At 40.9% G+C, this 14,488-nt stretch overlaps 1 protein-coding gene across 1 annotated transcript; it reads left to right on the top strand.

Annotated features, from left to right (window-relative positions):
- The first annotated feature begins 7,523 nt into the window (after window positions 1-7,523).
- Window positions 7,524-13,639, top strand: LOC105049404 (pentatricopeptide repeat-containing protein At1g74850, chloroplastic). Its single transcript, XM_029265910.2, has 5 exons — window positions 7,524-9,091; window positions 9,169-9,581; window positions 11,673-11,987; window positions 12,100-12,207; window positions 13,059-13,639. The coding sequence occupies exons 1-5, from the start codon at window positions 7,655-7,657 to the stop codon at window positions 13,393-13,395; spliced, it is 2,610 nt and encodes an 869-aa protein (XP_029121743.2). The 5' UTR covers window positions 7,524-7,654; the 3' UTR covers window positions 13,396-13,639.
- The last annotated feature ends 849 nt before the right edge of the window (window positions 13,640-14,488 follow it).

Genomic DNA, 14,488 nt, shown 5'->3' with positions numbered 1-14,488 from the left:
CACTTAGAAGAACACTCTCCGATGAGGAAGAACACAGAAATCCTATCCAGATTCCAATCAACTAGTCCTAAATATCATCACCAAATAAAATTACTACCCGTTAGTAGAAGCACGAACCTGGCAGCCTCGTATATCAAAATGAATACAAGAATTTACCAATTAAAACCATCTGCGAAACTGCAGCCAAATCCCACACACAAGGAAAAAAAGGAAGCCGAGGGTTCGTGCCCAAAACCTTAAATCGACCAGCAAAACGTCAAATTTCCACCAAATTCCCAATCAAAAGAACACACTGTTACGAGCCAACTAACGACCCGAACAACCTCTTGTCCGCCAAATTTTTAGATTAAAACCCCACCCAACCCACTAATAAAACCATCAAAAAGAAAAGTAGCAGTCCAATAGCATCAAGATAAAGATTGAACCTGGAGAAAATCACCACCAAGATTATCTCACACAGAGGTTTCAGTCTTTCAGATATTCCCCAAGATCACGGAGCTCCCCAGGGGCGGCGTGCGCATTTCCAGACCCACTCTCTCGAGAATTCTACCTGGGGTTTAGGGTTTCTGGTGGAGATTACAGGTACAAGACGACGGGAACCACATCCATTACCCCTGGCAGCAACGATAAGGGGCGATGAGGTGATCCTCTCTTATATATACACTATGGAGGGCTTCGCACCCGCTCCCTTTCATTTCCCGAACCCAAAACCCTACCACTCTCATTTGGCTTAAAACCCTGTGAAATATCTGCTGCATTTGACAAAATGCCCTGATTTTGTGAGGATATTACGAAATAGCCCTTCCTCGTTGAATTCCCCGCGGAACCGTTCGATCCGGTGGGTTTGGCCATTGGATGGTAGATATGGGCAACCTGCGGGAGACTTCCATCCGCCCAATGAGTTGGATCGAGGGCAAGTGTGTGCGACTCGAGTTGGGTTAGCCCAGCCAGATCCGATCAGACGGCTCGAGATATGCGTGGGTTTAGTGGTTTAGCCCTCCCAAGAAAAGGAACTACCAAACCGGCTCGAGCCGTGCAAGATCGGGCCCAGAGGCAAGAAATAAGGGTCCGAGAGTTACGCGGCGAGGCAGAGCGGCGCAGAAGGGGCGGCAGAGCGACCGGAAGAACAAAGGGACGTTGGGAAGGAATCGAAGGCGAACATGGGGAGAGTGGGCGACTTGGCCTTCAAGGCTTTCACGGCCGGCCTCGGCGTCGCCACCCTCTACCTCACTGTCACCTTCTCCATCAACGTCTACCGCGGCCTCTCCTGGCACAGCGCCCAAACGGTTAGATCTTTCCCCTTTTTCTCTTCCTCTCTTTTTCCCCTTTTCTCCATTTTCCCCATCATTTGGTTCTTCCAATCTTTAAATCTGATACCTGTCAGTTAATTTTCATTCTAGGTTGTCAAATTTTGTTTTATATGCATCAAAATATCGCCAAATTAAGTTGTATGCGCATTGACTTCAGGGAACAAAGTTAATAGGATTTTGATTTTAATCCACACCTCGTTGGAAAGAATTGTGATTAGCTGGAAGATTTTTTAAAATAAATATAACAAATTCCTTCTTATGAAGGATTAAATTCCCAATTAACTGATGGTTTTTTTTAATATTTCTGTCGCTTCTTCTGTTCTTGTCTTTTCCAAGTCGATGCCTCTTTTCCTACACAGATAAAATCAAAGCCATTACTCGTAGTGATGTTTTTTTTTTTTTACAGTCTTTCCTGTGAATGATTAGATGTCCATCATATTTGTCTGTTCGTTTCAACGTCTGGATTCTGTATGACTTTACATTGCAATGTTATTATGTCTATAGAAATTGGACTGCTTACCTAAATCCCTTTAAGAAAAAAAATTCTCCCTTTACAGTTTATGTACCAATGATCGTCAGTCTTAAGAATTATTATAAATTAAAGTTTAGATTGTCTACCTAAATACTGGAATAAACATGATAAATTCGAGCAATTTCAAGGTCTACTGGATCATCTTGGATCTTATTAATTTACACGCATTCACATGGCCACTAGAATTTCGCTGTTATTGATTATAAGGATTTGTGGTCTTTGACACCCATTTGTAGGTAATTACACCAATAACCAAACCACTGGAAGTAAGAACCCATGAAGGTCTTAATCAATCCATTTGATCCAAGTCCAACATGTGCCTAGAATGCTACTATAGATTAGTTAACTATATGGTGTCCATTCCAGTGGAAACTCCTTTCTTAGTTGCTCAGGGAGCTGAACGCATTCCTTTCACCACAAACTTGAAAAACCTCTAGTTGGCAATTGTTCGATTAGTTAACAATAAAATATTTATCTCTCCAAACATTTTCAAGTTATGAAACATTCATATTGTTGTGTTAGTTACGTAATTATAAATGGGTGTGTGCAACATTCATGTCCTACTTGTCCTGACTATGCAGCATCATTTCTGCTCACTTGAGTGGGATGTCATTCACAAGAGGCCCTTTAGGTTTGTGCATGGCAGCAAATGGGTAGGCATAGTGATTTTAACTCATTCAATCGATCTAACTAGTGGTTACAAGGCTAGTGCATATTAGGTGACGATGACATCAGTACCAAATCCCCTCCATTGTTACCTGGTCAAGTTTTCAATGTAGGGAGAGATGCTTTTAGTGCCCCAATAGTGGTGCTAATATATTGTGGTTAGTGTTACTTTGTGCATCAAAAATAATTGTAGTTCATTTAGTAGTCTATTACATGATGCTTTTTTTCTTCCAATACATATTATATGGTTTTTGATTACTTGGTGAATGGGTTGGGAAGATTTTTGCATGCCAAATATTTGATGCAATAATTGTGGTTTGTTTGTTAGCAATTTTTACCGCAAATAGCAAATTATATTTGTGGTTTGTTTGTCTATTAACAACCACAAATATTTGATGATATTGTGGTTTGTTTGTTTGTTAACAACCACAAATAGCAAATTATATTGTAGATGTCATGCAGTTTTAATCTTACTAGCTTTCTTTGTTGGATGGTATTAGAAGCAATTGTTTAGTAACTTTAGTTCATCGATTTTAGTTGGTTTTTTGTCAAGTCTAAGAATTAGAAGAAATTTGGTAACTAATTTTACTTTAGTGTGTCTCAAAGCTTTAAAAAGAGGACAATTGTTCTTGTTTTTTGGAGGCAAGGTCCGAAGTACTGAGTTATCAGGGAATATGGACCAGGGCTCCATTTCAGTGCGTCCTGTAACAAGAATCGTACCAACAAAGGAACCAAGTAATATGCTTGGCACAACCTCGAAGTTTGACACCTTCCTAAAGTACCTACAGTAAAGACGATACCAATTACTATCTTTGTTCCACAATACTTCCCACCAAAAGAGCCGATATTCTTATTCCAATCGTTGCTCGCTGTATAACATTCTCGTTTGCCTTGAAGTCAGGTCCGATCATCTATGCCTAATATGTGCTCTACAACAATCCAGAGCCCATTACTTCACATGCACGTTTTGTCCTTCTCAGTCTCAAATTGAAAGATCCAAAACACTTTAAATAAGGTAATGGTTTGGAAATCTCTTGGTAACCACTGCTGGAGCTTGAGCTCCCTCTTCACAATCTATAGGGGAAACCCTTTTCCTAAGAACTTCCCAATCAACACGTTACTCCAAGGAGCTCTATCTTCCTCTATCTCCTTGTCAAAAAAATATAGTGTCACTAAATTTCTCCTTGAACCTTGTTATTTCCTTGTTAGTAATCCATAGAAACCTACAACAACCTTGCGCCACCTAAGACCACAACTTGCACCTTGATATTCCGCTTCCTTGTTCCTTTGTCCAATTTTTTTTTCACCATTATCACTACCTTCCTCCGACCCATATTCCATTTCAGGATCCAAGTCTCCATTCCTAGTTGCCCCCTTCCCCACCTTCGACAGCATTTAATTGACAGCTGGTGGGAACATCAAATTCCCCCACTTGGTCACTTACCTCTCATGTGTACAAGCCTTCTAGGAAATACATTTTTCTTTTGGAAAAAATTATTCAATGTTCCAATCCTATCCAATCAATTCAAAATATATTCTTTTGCTTCAAAACTTTATTGATCCAACTTGAAATAGGACTCGAGAACCTACATAAAGATATAACCTCAAAATACAGTACAACATTTAACAAAAAAAATTAAAATACTTAACTCTCGAAATAAGTAATTTATATGGCTGTGGACCAGGACTAGGCAGTTGACTCAAATTCAATTTTCGTGCACCTAAACCTCCATTTTTAATCATTATTGTGCGAATCTTTTATTATGATCGCATCACATATGTTTCAAAAGGGATAAATCTTGCAAACTTGATTCTAATATTACAAAATATCAATACACAGATGTCCGATCTATGCATTAATCAGCAAAAACCACTCAGATACTAAAGAAGAAGAAATATATGTGGAATCATCCATTTACTTCTCCTTCATTTGGTAGATTTCTTCGATTTGGGGCTGTTTTCATTAACCTACCTGCAAGTTGAGTCGTCGGCACAGCCCACTTGATGTGTTTGGAAACCTATAGCTAGATTGCATGTTGTAGGTGGAGTTGCATATTGGTTGTAGCTCATGCCCAAAATCTTGTAGCTTGATCCATGGTTAAAATGGCCATAGGTCGAGTTTTAGGCATTTGAGTCAGGCTCCATTGTATTGCTCCCCTTCCTCTACAACTACATCGGCTCCTTTTGCCACTTGAGCCTCCCTCCCCTGGTATCACCATTGTTTTTACTTTGTTACTTGGCGTTCCACCATCTTCCTTGCCTTCCCCACATTGCAACCTCCACCCATCTTCCTCCCCCATATCACCTTCCCTCACCCTACTCAACCTCTGAGACATCGCCCTTGCCCATTTTACCTTCCCCCGTGCTGCCCTCCCTTGGTCGGTTTTTAGGCCCCAGCTTGCTTGTGTGGATGGGGTACCCTCTATTATGCTGCTGAGCCTATTGTTGAGCCTATTCATGACTCTTGTAGCCTTCCAAAGAAAGGTGATTGAGCCAAGGATCTCTATCTCAGTATTGTATCTAGTATCGGTACCATCTTATTATAGTGTCAATACTTGGTTTGGTACAGTACGACACAGCATACCAAATGTCGGGACGGTACAAGACAGCATTCCGATATGGTACCATGTGTCCCATACCAGGCAGCATGGGGTGGTATGGGACCATGGATTGAGCAACATTTAGTTTCCATGTTTGCAACTTGAGTGTAGTGTATCTCTAGTTGCAAGGCTCCAAACAACTCCTAAGTTGAAGATATTATGAAACGTAGAATGGCAACTGGTTTTGGATCACTTTAGGCCAAAACCAATTTGTTACAGCAGAAGCATTTTGATTTTAATTGAAATTTCTATTTTGGTAGTAAAACATTATTATATCCTCTGTGATTAAGAGAATGTCCCATCCAATTTGTTGTTTTATAACCATTACATGCATTATCTGTCAAAAGTACACATACGATGATTGCATGTTTATGGAATTCATAGTGTCAAGAAGCCTAATAGGTTATGGACGGACCATGTTTGTTACCAAAGTTGTCTTCCCAGAATTGTTTTATCATGAATGAAATGGATCATTTTCATCAACCTTCTTGGTCATAGTTTTTAGCATCCTTTCATGTTATCAATGCTATTCCTTTACCTATACACTTGCCTGCATGGTGTACCACCATTTTTTAGCTGAGTGAGATGCTAGTTGTTGTCCTTGCTTTAAATACAGAATAGATGTGTTGGGGGCTCTGAAGAAGGGTGCTCAGGGAAACAAAAGAGCAACCCAGTTTTTCTTTATTTTAGACTTTCTTTTCTTATCTTGAGTTCAAGCATTATGAGACCTCTAATTTGTGAAAACTAAGCAAGAAAGGACTCACAGGTTGGTATGTCAAAGTTTCAAAAGAACTTCAAAGATCTTATATGCAAGACCAAGATGTTGCAATCCCCTCATTATAGACTTGGCTATGCTGCAAGATTAATTATTATTGTTAACATTAGTGCTTGGTTCTGTCATGCTTGTACTGAGTATTCTTGGGAGAGTTTCCGATCATATGTTTTATTCTTTCAACATTTTAAGGTATTCTATGTCTTTTCTTGCTTGCTGCATCCTTCCACTGGTATTATGATTTTCCAATGTTGCATAATAATTATCATGCTCGTAAATGATTCGAAGTCAAATGATTTAACTACTTCCAGTCTTTTTTTTTTTTTACAGAAATTGGAGAAGGAAAAATCTGAAGAGTGAAAATTGCTTTTGGAGTTCTCATGTTGTCTTTGATTCTATCTTGTTATATTTCTAAGCAATGAGCACAAAGGTGGCTGAATCAGCAGTTTGAATTGGAACTTCGGGGAAGGAAACTTTTCTATTCGTTGCATGGCCCAGAAGCAAGGGGCATCTGTAGTTCAGATTCCATTTGAACTTCCTTGCAATTTTGCATCTATAAGTATGAAAATGTGTAATGAGATTTAGACATATGTCCCATTGGGTTGCAACAGATATCTCTTAGATTTAGTTACCGCGGAGACTTGCCCATACAACTGGTTCTTAGTTTAATTGAAAATTGGCAAAATTCTATAACATGTTTTTACTCTTCCCGGTTTTTTTTTTTTTTGAAAATGCTTTTGCAGTGACAAGGATGTTTGCATCCAGCTTCAAATTGGAATGAGGCTTCATGGTAATAATTCTGGCTAAAATTTTCAAGGTGGATGCATGACTATTTGAGCCCGTGTTTAATGATTCTATCTGTTTTACTTGCTAGAATGGAGACTGGTTTACATGGTTGATTATTGGCTGAACCAGTTGCTACCTGGTGAACTGTGAATCAATTATATTTATCGTTTTGAATGGTGTAACCTTAATGTCAGCTGCAGAACTATCCCATATCTTTTAACATTAGATAATCAAGGGGAACAATAGCATTTGTAGTTGTTAATTCTCAGCATCTAGATAGAAAACACTAGTTGCTGAATTAACAATGATAGGCAGACTAAAGAAAACTGTTAAATGAATTGGTAGTGTTTCTGTTTCAATGCAAATTTTGTTGCAGGTAAGTGAAATCATAAGCAGTGGCACCCATAATATGAATTGTTTTGCCTAATCTGTTAACTTTTATAGTTTTCGATAAGATTATCCAGTGAAGGAGATTTTTGTACGGTAATCTCTTTGATCAACTGGCTTCCTTATTGAGTTTTTCTGATCCACCCCCTATGCTTGTGGATGTTAGTTTCTTATCATCTAATTACAAGAAGATATGTACTGTTGAGTGAGTGACTCTTTGGGATGTATCTATTCCAGATCAAGATTTAATTCCCGGATTACCAAAAAAAAAAGGGGAAAAAAAAAAAAAAGGAAATAGAGCAAGTTTAATTTAATTTATTCCTAAATTTCATTCGAAACGAAACCCCGGCCGGACAGGATTCCACCCAGGACATGCGAAAAGTACGCGAGCGACGTGTCTTTTTTCCGTTGCATCTAATCTAAGAATAAGAAATTTAAACCATCGTTATCCAGAGGACCCAAAACAACGGTAATTCTGTCAAACGGCATCAGCAGTAGTCTCCTGCCAATCCTCCCTCTCCCTCCAATACCCCCAAAGATCCAGATCTCACTCAATCATCCTCCTGCCTCCCAGTTTTAAAGCCAAAGAGATTGAACTGCGATGACCCTCGTCTCCCTCCCCTTCTCTTCTCGTCAATTCTTTCACCAAACCTTCCTCTGTAGAGAGGAAAAATGGATTCCTTTACTCCAGAGGCGGCGGCACGGGCACGGCGGCAGTACCAATAACGACTTGTTGGCAAGACGGAAGGGTGGAATGATGATAACAGTGGCGGCCAAGTCCAAAGAGCTGGTGCTCGGCAACCCGGCGGTGGCAGTGGAGAAGGGCAAGTACAGCTACGACGTGGAGAGCCTCATCGACAAGCTGAGCAGCCTCCCGCCGCGCGGCAGCATCGCCCGCTGCCTCGACACCTTCCGCAACCGGCTCTCCCTCTCGGACCTCGGCCTCGTCTTCAAGGAATTCGCCCGCCGCGGCGACTGGCAGCGCTCCCTCCGCCTCTTCAAGTACATGCAGCGCCAGTCCTGGTGCCGCCCCGACGAGCACATCCACGCCATCCTTATTGGCGTCCTCGGCCGCGAAGCCCTCCTCGACAAGTGCCTCGACGTCTTCAACGACATGCCCTCCCACGGCGTCCCCCGCACCGCCCTCTCCTACACCGCCATCATCAACGCCTACGGCCGCAATGGCGACCATTCCGCTGCCCTCTCCCTCCTCGCCCAGATGAAGTCCGACAGCGTCGCCCCCACCGCGCTCACCTACAACACCGTCATCAACTCCTGCGCCCGCGGCGGCGTCCCCTGGGACCAGCTCCTCGGCCTCTTCGCCGAGATGCGCCATGATGGCGTCCGCCCCGACCTCGTCACCTACAACACCCTCCTCGCCGCCGCCGGCGCCCGCAGCCTCGCCGACGAGGCCGAGATGGTGCTCCGCACCATGCTCGACGCCGGCGTCGCCCCGGATAACTCCACCCACACCTACCTCGTCGACACCTTCGCCAAGCTCGGCCGGCTGGAGAGAGTCTCCGAGCTGCTCGATGAAATGGCGGCCGGCGGGCACCTCCCGGACGCCGCCGCGTACAATCTACTGATGGAGGCCTTCGCTCGGGCCGGAGCTGCCAAGGAAGCCGTGGGCGTGCTCCGCCAGATGCAGGCGGCTGGGTGCCCGCCGACCGCCGCCACGTACAGCATTTTACTCGGGCTGTACGGGCGGAGCGGCCGGTACGAGGACGTGCGGGAACTGTTCTTGGAGATGAAGGTCGGGAACACGGCGCCGGACGCCGACACCTACAACATCCTCCTCCAAGTATTCGGGGAGGGGGGCTACTTCAAGGAGGTTATCACACTGTTCGACGACATGGTGGAGGAGAAGGTGGAGCCCAATATGGAGACTTACGAAGGCCTTATGCTTGCCTGTGGCAAGGGCGGCCTTCATCAAGATGCCAAGGCCGTGCTTTCTCAGATGAACAGCAAGGGAGTTGTACCGAGCCCCAGGGCCTACACTGGAGTAGTTGAAGCTTATGGGCAGGCAGCTCTATATGAGGTAATTAGCCATCAGTCGATTTTTTGAACATTATTTTCTACGAGCTGGGAGTTTTGATCTGAACTTCTGTTTTTTAGGAAGCATTTGTTGCATTCAATACAATGCATGAGATCGGGAGCATGCCGACAGTGGAGACTTACAATTCCCTCGTGAATGCATTTGCTAGAGGTGGGTTGTTCAAGGAATCGCAGGCAATCTTGGCACGGATGAGAGGAGCAGGGTTTCAGATGAATGAGGATTCTTTCAATGGACTTATCGAGGGGTACTGCCTGGGAGGGCAGTTTGAGGATGCTCTCAAGGCGTTTGTGGAAATGCAGAAGTCGAGGTGCAGTCCGAATGAGCGGACCCTTGAGGCGGTTCTGAGTGTATATAGTGCTGCCGGGCTTGTTGATGAAAGCAAGGAGCAGTTCCAGGAAATTCAGTCGGCAGGGATCATGCCAAGCATCTTGGCCCACTGCATGTTGCTTTCAGTTTATGCTAAAAATGACAGGTAATAACTGTAACTTTTCTCTGGCTAGTGTTATTCTCTTTGTTAACAGGAGTTCTTCATATGCCTTAAACTTTCTATGGAAATATTTGTTTGGTATTTGATAAAACTTTAATTCTATATTCTTTGAGTCTTGATTTTATGCTTCTTGCTCTCAATAATGATGTGCTATCATATGACATCCCTTCTCTGGTCGATTTCCCCATATCCAGTACAATATAGTGCTAGTGTTTATATTAGTAATGCCAAATGGTATGGTTATTTTAGAAAGTCCACCTTCTTCAGGGGACCATTCTGTTGTTTGCAGATTCACAGACGAAAATATGGTATTACAGAACCACAAACCTATGCTTGAATGTAAAACTCAGTTGTATATTTATCAGATAGGTTAATTCTCAAACTTTGTCTTCTGGTGATTTTTAAATAACTGTTGCATACAGTAGTGTTCTCTATCCTACACTTCAGCATGAAGAACCATCACTGTCCGATTAGTTAGAATCCAGGTGGGTGTCCTAAAATTCCGAATGAGGACAGAGTTTTGAAGGGTGATAATATTGAAGGGCTCCAGCTGATAGGAGCTGTTCTGTCTCAATTTAGGAGTGGGTTAGACACATGATGGCTGATCAATTAAAGAAAATAAATGAAAAAGAAGTGGAGGATAAAGAAAGAGCTATCAATATATACCAATGTTTAATGTTGCTATTACTCTTATCTTGACCCCCTTAACTGGACCAGCTCTTTTGCTTGAAGACCCTTCTTAACTGAGTAATCTATACCTGGCTATTTACTAGGAATCATCTTTTTCCTGCACAAGAATGATCATTGTTTGAACCACTTTTTAGGTTAATTCCTTTGATGTCATAGTGCATGTTATATTGGTAGATTGCTCATTCTAGTTGCAGTCATTGAACAAAAATAGTAAAGATTGATATCAGATAGGCTATCAGTTGCATAGTCGAACCTGATCTAGTAAGCCCTTGTGATCAAAAATTTGTTGAAATCAGTATAGAAACTTTTAAGGAATATGGTGGCATACTGGATGATATGCATCATAACATGGCAAATAAACATTTCTTCTGCTAGTGGAATTAATTTTTGATAGAGATTCTTTTTATTAAAAAAAAAAACATGCTTTGGAGTTAGAAAGGATGCAGCTTTTGGTATCAATGAGATAATTATCTAGACTATTTTTAATAAGCTAGTTACTAAGTTTAGGTTGTTGAAATATTCCATCTGATCTTTAAATCTTTTTTTTTTTTTTGTGAATTATATAGTGGAATTGCTGGTGAGGAATTATTGTGGTGAGTTCTATGAGGGTCCTAAGGTTTTAGGGCACTATTGTCTAGATTGGACTTGAGGGTTGGAAGGTAATTAACATGAAGGACAGAACTGAAAAGATAAGTAATGCAGGAGTCATCACTGCCACCAAAATCTTGGTCTCATCAACTAATGAGCTTTCATGGAATTATCATCAAAAGATGAAGAAAATTTTATCACCTTCCAAAGAAAAAGAGGAAACCTAAAACAAATTTTCACCTTTGTCTCACAAAACGGTAGCTACAGTGTATATAAGCCTCTATAGCCCCTCCCTGTAAGAATCTCATTCCAACATGTTTATTATTATAATTACTTATTTCGGGGGGATGCTTGACATTTTAAACTTTCAGTTTTTTTTATATATTTCATTGGTTTTCTTGCTTTACAGAATATTGATTTCTTAAAGTATTGCTTTAGCTGATTACATGATGATTTCTGCTCCATGGAATTTGTATTAAATGCTACCATTATGAATATTTCTGTCTTTTTTTGCATGTGATTATAGGTATGCATATATGAAATGACCGATTGTGTCTATTAACAACTTGTCTTCATATGAATCTTTTCTATTCTAATAACTGGTGGCACTTTCAGATTTACAAATAAATTTCTGCAGCACAGTTATAGTGAACAAACTCATTGATTGAGATTTTATGTTTTCATGTCATTTCAGATATCAGTTTTAGATGCTATGTGAAGTCTTTGATTACCGTATTTCCTTGTTATGACCTTTGTGCTTTTCTTTTTTTTCTTTCCTCCTGCAATCTTAAAATTCAGGTGGGATGAAGCTTATGAACTGCTGGAAGAAATGAAAACAAACAGGGTTTCCAGCACTCATCAAATGATTGCTTCCATGATTAAAGGGGAATATGATGATGAATCAAACTGGCAGATGGTGGAATATGTCTTTGACAAATATAATGCTGAAGGTTGTGGTTTTGGTCTGAGATTTTATAATGCACTTCTAGAAGCACTCTGGTGGTTGGGCCAAAAGGCACGGGCTGCACGGGTGCTTCATGAAGCTATAAGGCGCGGGCTCTTTCCTGAGCTATATCGTCAAAGCAAGCTAGTGTGGTCTGCTGATGTACATAGGTGATATGCATTTCGTTATCTTATTCATTACTTTTTATATCCATTTTCAATTAGGGGCTGTGATATAACAATCTGTTTAAAAGGTTGATAAAAAATTTGATTTGTTTATCAGGATGTCAGTAGGTGGAGCTCTTACAGCACTTTCGGTTTGGCTTAATGAGATTCATGAAAGATTCAAGAGAGGGGATAATCTCCCTCATTTGGCAACCATCATAGTAGTGTAAGTAACTCATGCACGCATCTCTACTCTCTTCCTTTTTTTGCTGAAACATTTTTTTCTGTTTACTATCTGATACCCTAGGTAAGAACTTTTTTTCTTAGTTGAAAGGTAAGAACGTATGTTCTTTAATCCTTGTCGGTGTTCATCGGAAGGCTACACCTTGGGCGGAACATAGCAAAATTAATTGAAGTAGCAGATTCAAATTGCATTATAGGTTCCTTTTTTTCCTTATTTCTATCAACATTGCTGGAGTATAACGATTTTTTTATTTTCTGAGCCATGACTTTTGAGACATGGCCCTAGTACCTGAGTAGCAAGAGTCATCTAAGACGTTGGACTTGCTCCAGAATCTTGCTTTTCACCAGCATTGCTTGGTGACACTTGCAAGTAATCTGAAATTAAGTATCAACCATCCTTAGCAGTATTTATTAGAACCAATAAATAAATTTTATAATAAATTCACATTCACGCTTTAACATGTATTATTAGAGTCATGAATCTCATATTTCTTTAAACTTCAAAGATGACTATGGATGTCTTTATTAATTTATGTTATTCAGTGATATGTGATATCTATGCTATTGCATGCTCTTATTCCCTAAAATTTTTTAATAGTTCCGCTTCCCTGTTTCTGCACCCAAACCCTCTCCCGGCCTGCTCCTATTTCATCATTTAGCTAAAGGGTTCTACTTGATATTTGTTATGCAGTGAGGAAGTTTCTTTTTGTTACTCTGGAATCCACTAGTTATTTAACTTAGATCATATAGATGGTAACAATAGGGCTTACTCATTGTGGTAGAGTAAAATTGAACATGGTGAATATCCTTAATTGAATGCTGTTTGATGATCAGACGTGGAGAGATGGAGAAGAGTACTGCAGCGAAGGGATTACCTGTTGCAAAGGCAGTATACTCTTTTATGAGAGAGAAAATATCTCCATCATTTCATATTCCTGGATGGAACAAGGGCCGCATTGTCTGCCACCGGTCCCTGCTGAAACGACTGTCATCAGTAGTCTCAGAGAAATCTCCAAATGAATCTACAGAGGAATTTGTTTCAATTTCTAATTCATCTTTTCCATCTCCTGGGACTCGATTATATACTGCAGATATTGATGGTGGTGATGACCGAATTATTGCTGACGAGACAATGAGCGCTGAAACAGAAGAAGAGCTCATGACAATTTGAATTAACTGACAACAGCCATCCTTATGTGGGTCCAAACTCCTAGACCCTTACCAGTGTCAAAGCCAAAGGCATGTGATGGATGCCAAGCGAGGTCAGGGTTCATGATGAGGCAAAATTTGCATTTACAGGGCATTTAGCCAATGATGTGTTTTGCTACCGGGCAATTCTCTTCATGGCCCAGGCCATCATCTATTGGCAACAAGATTACATCTTCATCCACACCCATGATCTACTGATGACTCATGGGAAAAGGACTTTTTTAGTGCCACGCTACTGAATGATCTCATTGACTTGGTATATGCTTTCGGTATTCAGGAGCAGTTGGTTGCATCCTGAGCTTCAGACACCAGTTCTGCTAAGCATCCAACAGATGAAGGGAGAGGAAAGGAGAGTTGTAGACTTGTAGTTTTGATGTCTTGTTGGATAAGCACAAAATATACTTATTTTTTGGTTCTTTGCAATAAAATATTTTCAAATTCCTTGTACTTTCCTGCTAAACAATAGCAAAGCTAGTAGGCTTTCCACTATTGTAGCAGCAACATCCTTCTCTTTGCTCCCCTTTTGTTGTTAAATCATGGAGCACAGATAACAGATCCAAAATGCAGATGATCATAGAGCAATTTTGGCAAATCTTTCCATGTAAACCAACTTCCCCTTCCCCCTTTAAATTGTTTCAAGTAAATTCTCTTTTTTATTTGGGGCTTCACGACTGTGCAGCCAAGCAACTAGATGGAACAGGCTAAACATGCATGAAAAAACTGCCCCTGCCACTCTCATTGTTAATTGACATTTTGGAAAGGTTGATGACATGGGATAAACATGGGGCATTCCTTCGAGGTGAATCCAGGTATACTTCATCAACTTCTAATACACCTTAAGTAAGGTGATTAATTTAGCTGCTCTTTCTATGGAGAATAAGATGCCAAGCCATGAATTGTAATAGAACCATCTTTTCAAACTGCTTATTGGAATTAACCTGCATCAAAATATACCACCCACTTGCTCACCAGATAGAAAAATATACCTCCCTCTTGCCTCTGCTGTGCCCATTATTAGATAATGAAGTAGGTACGATACTTCTTTGCAACCTGGT

The sequence above is a fragment of the Elaeis guineensis genome, chromosome 8, assembly GCF_000442705.2.
Source record: "Elaeis guineensis isolate ETL-2024a chromosome 8, EG11, whole genome shotgun sequence".
In the NCBI taxonomy this organism is placed as follows: domain Eukaryota; kingdom Viridiplantae; phylum Streptophyta; class Magnoliopsida; order Arecales; family Arecaceae; genus Elaeis; species Elaeis guineensis.
The sequence above is the reverse complement of the archived record's forward strand: the minus strand, read 5'-3'. Positions and strand labels throughout refer to the sequence as shown.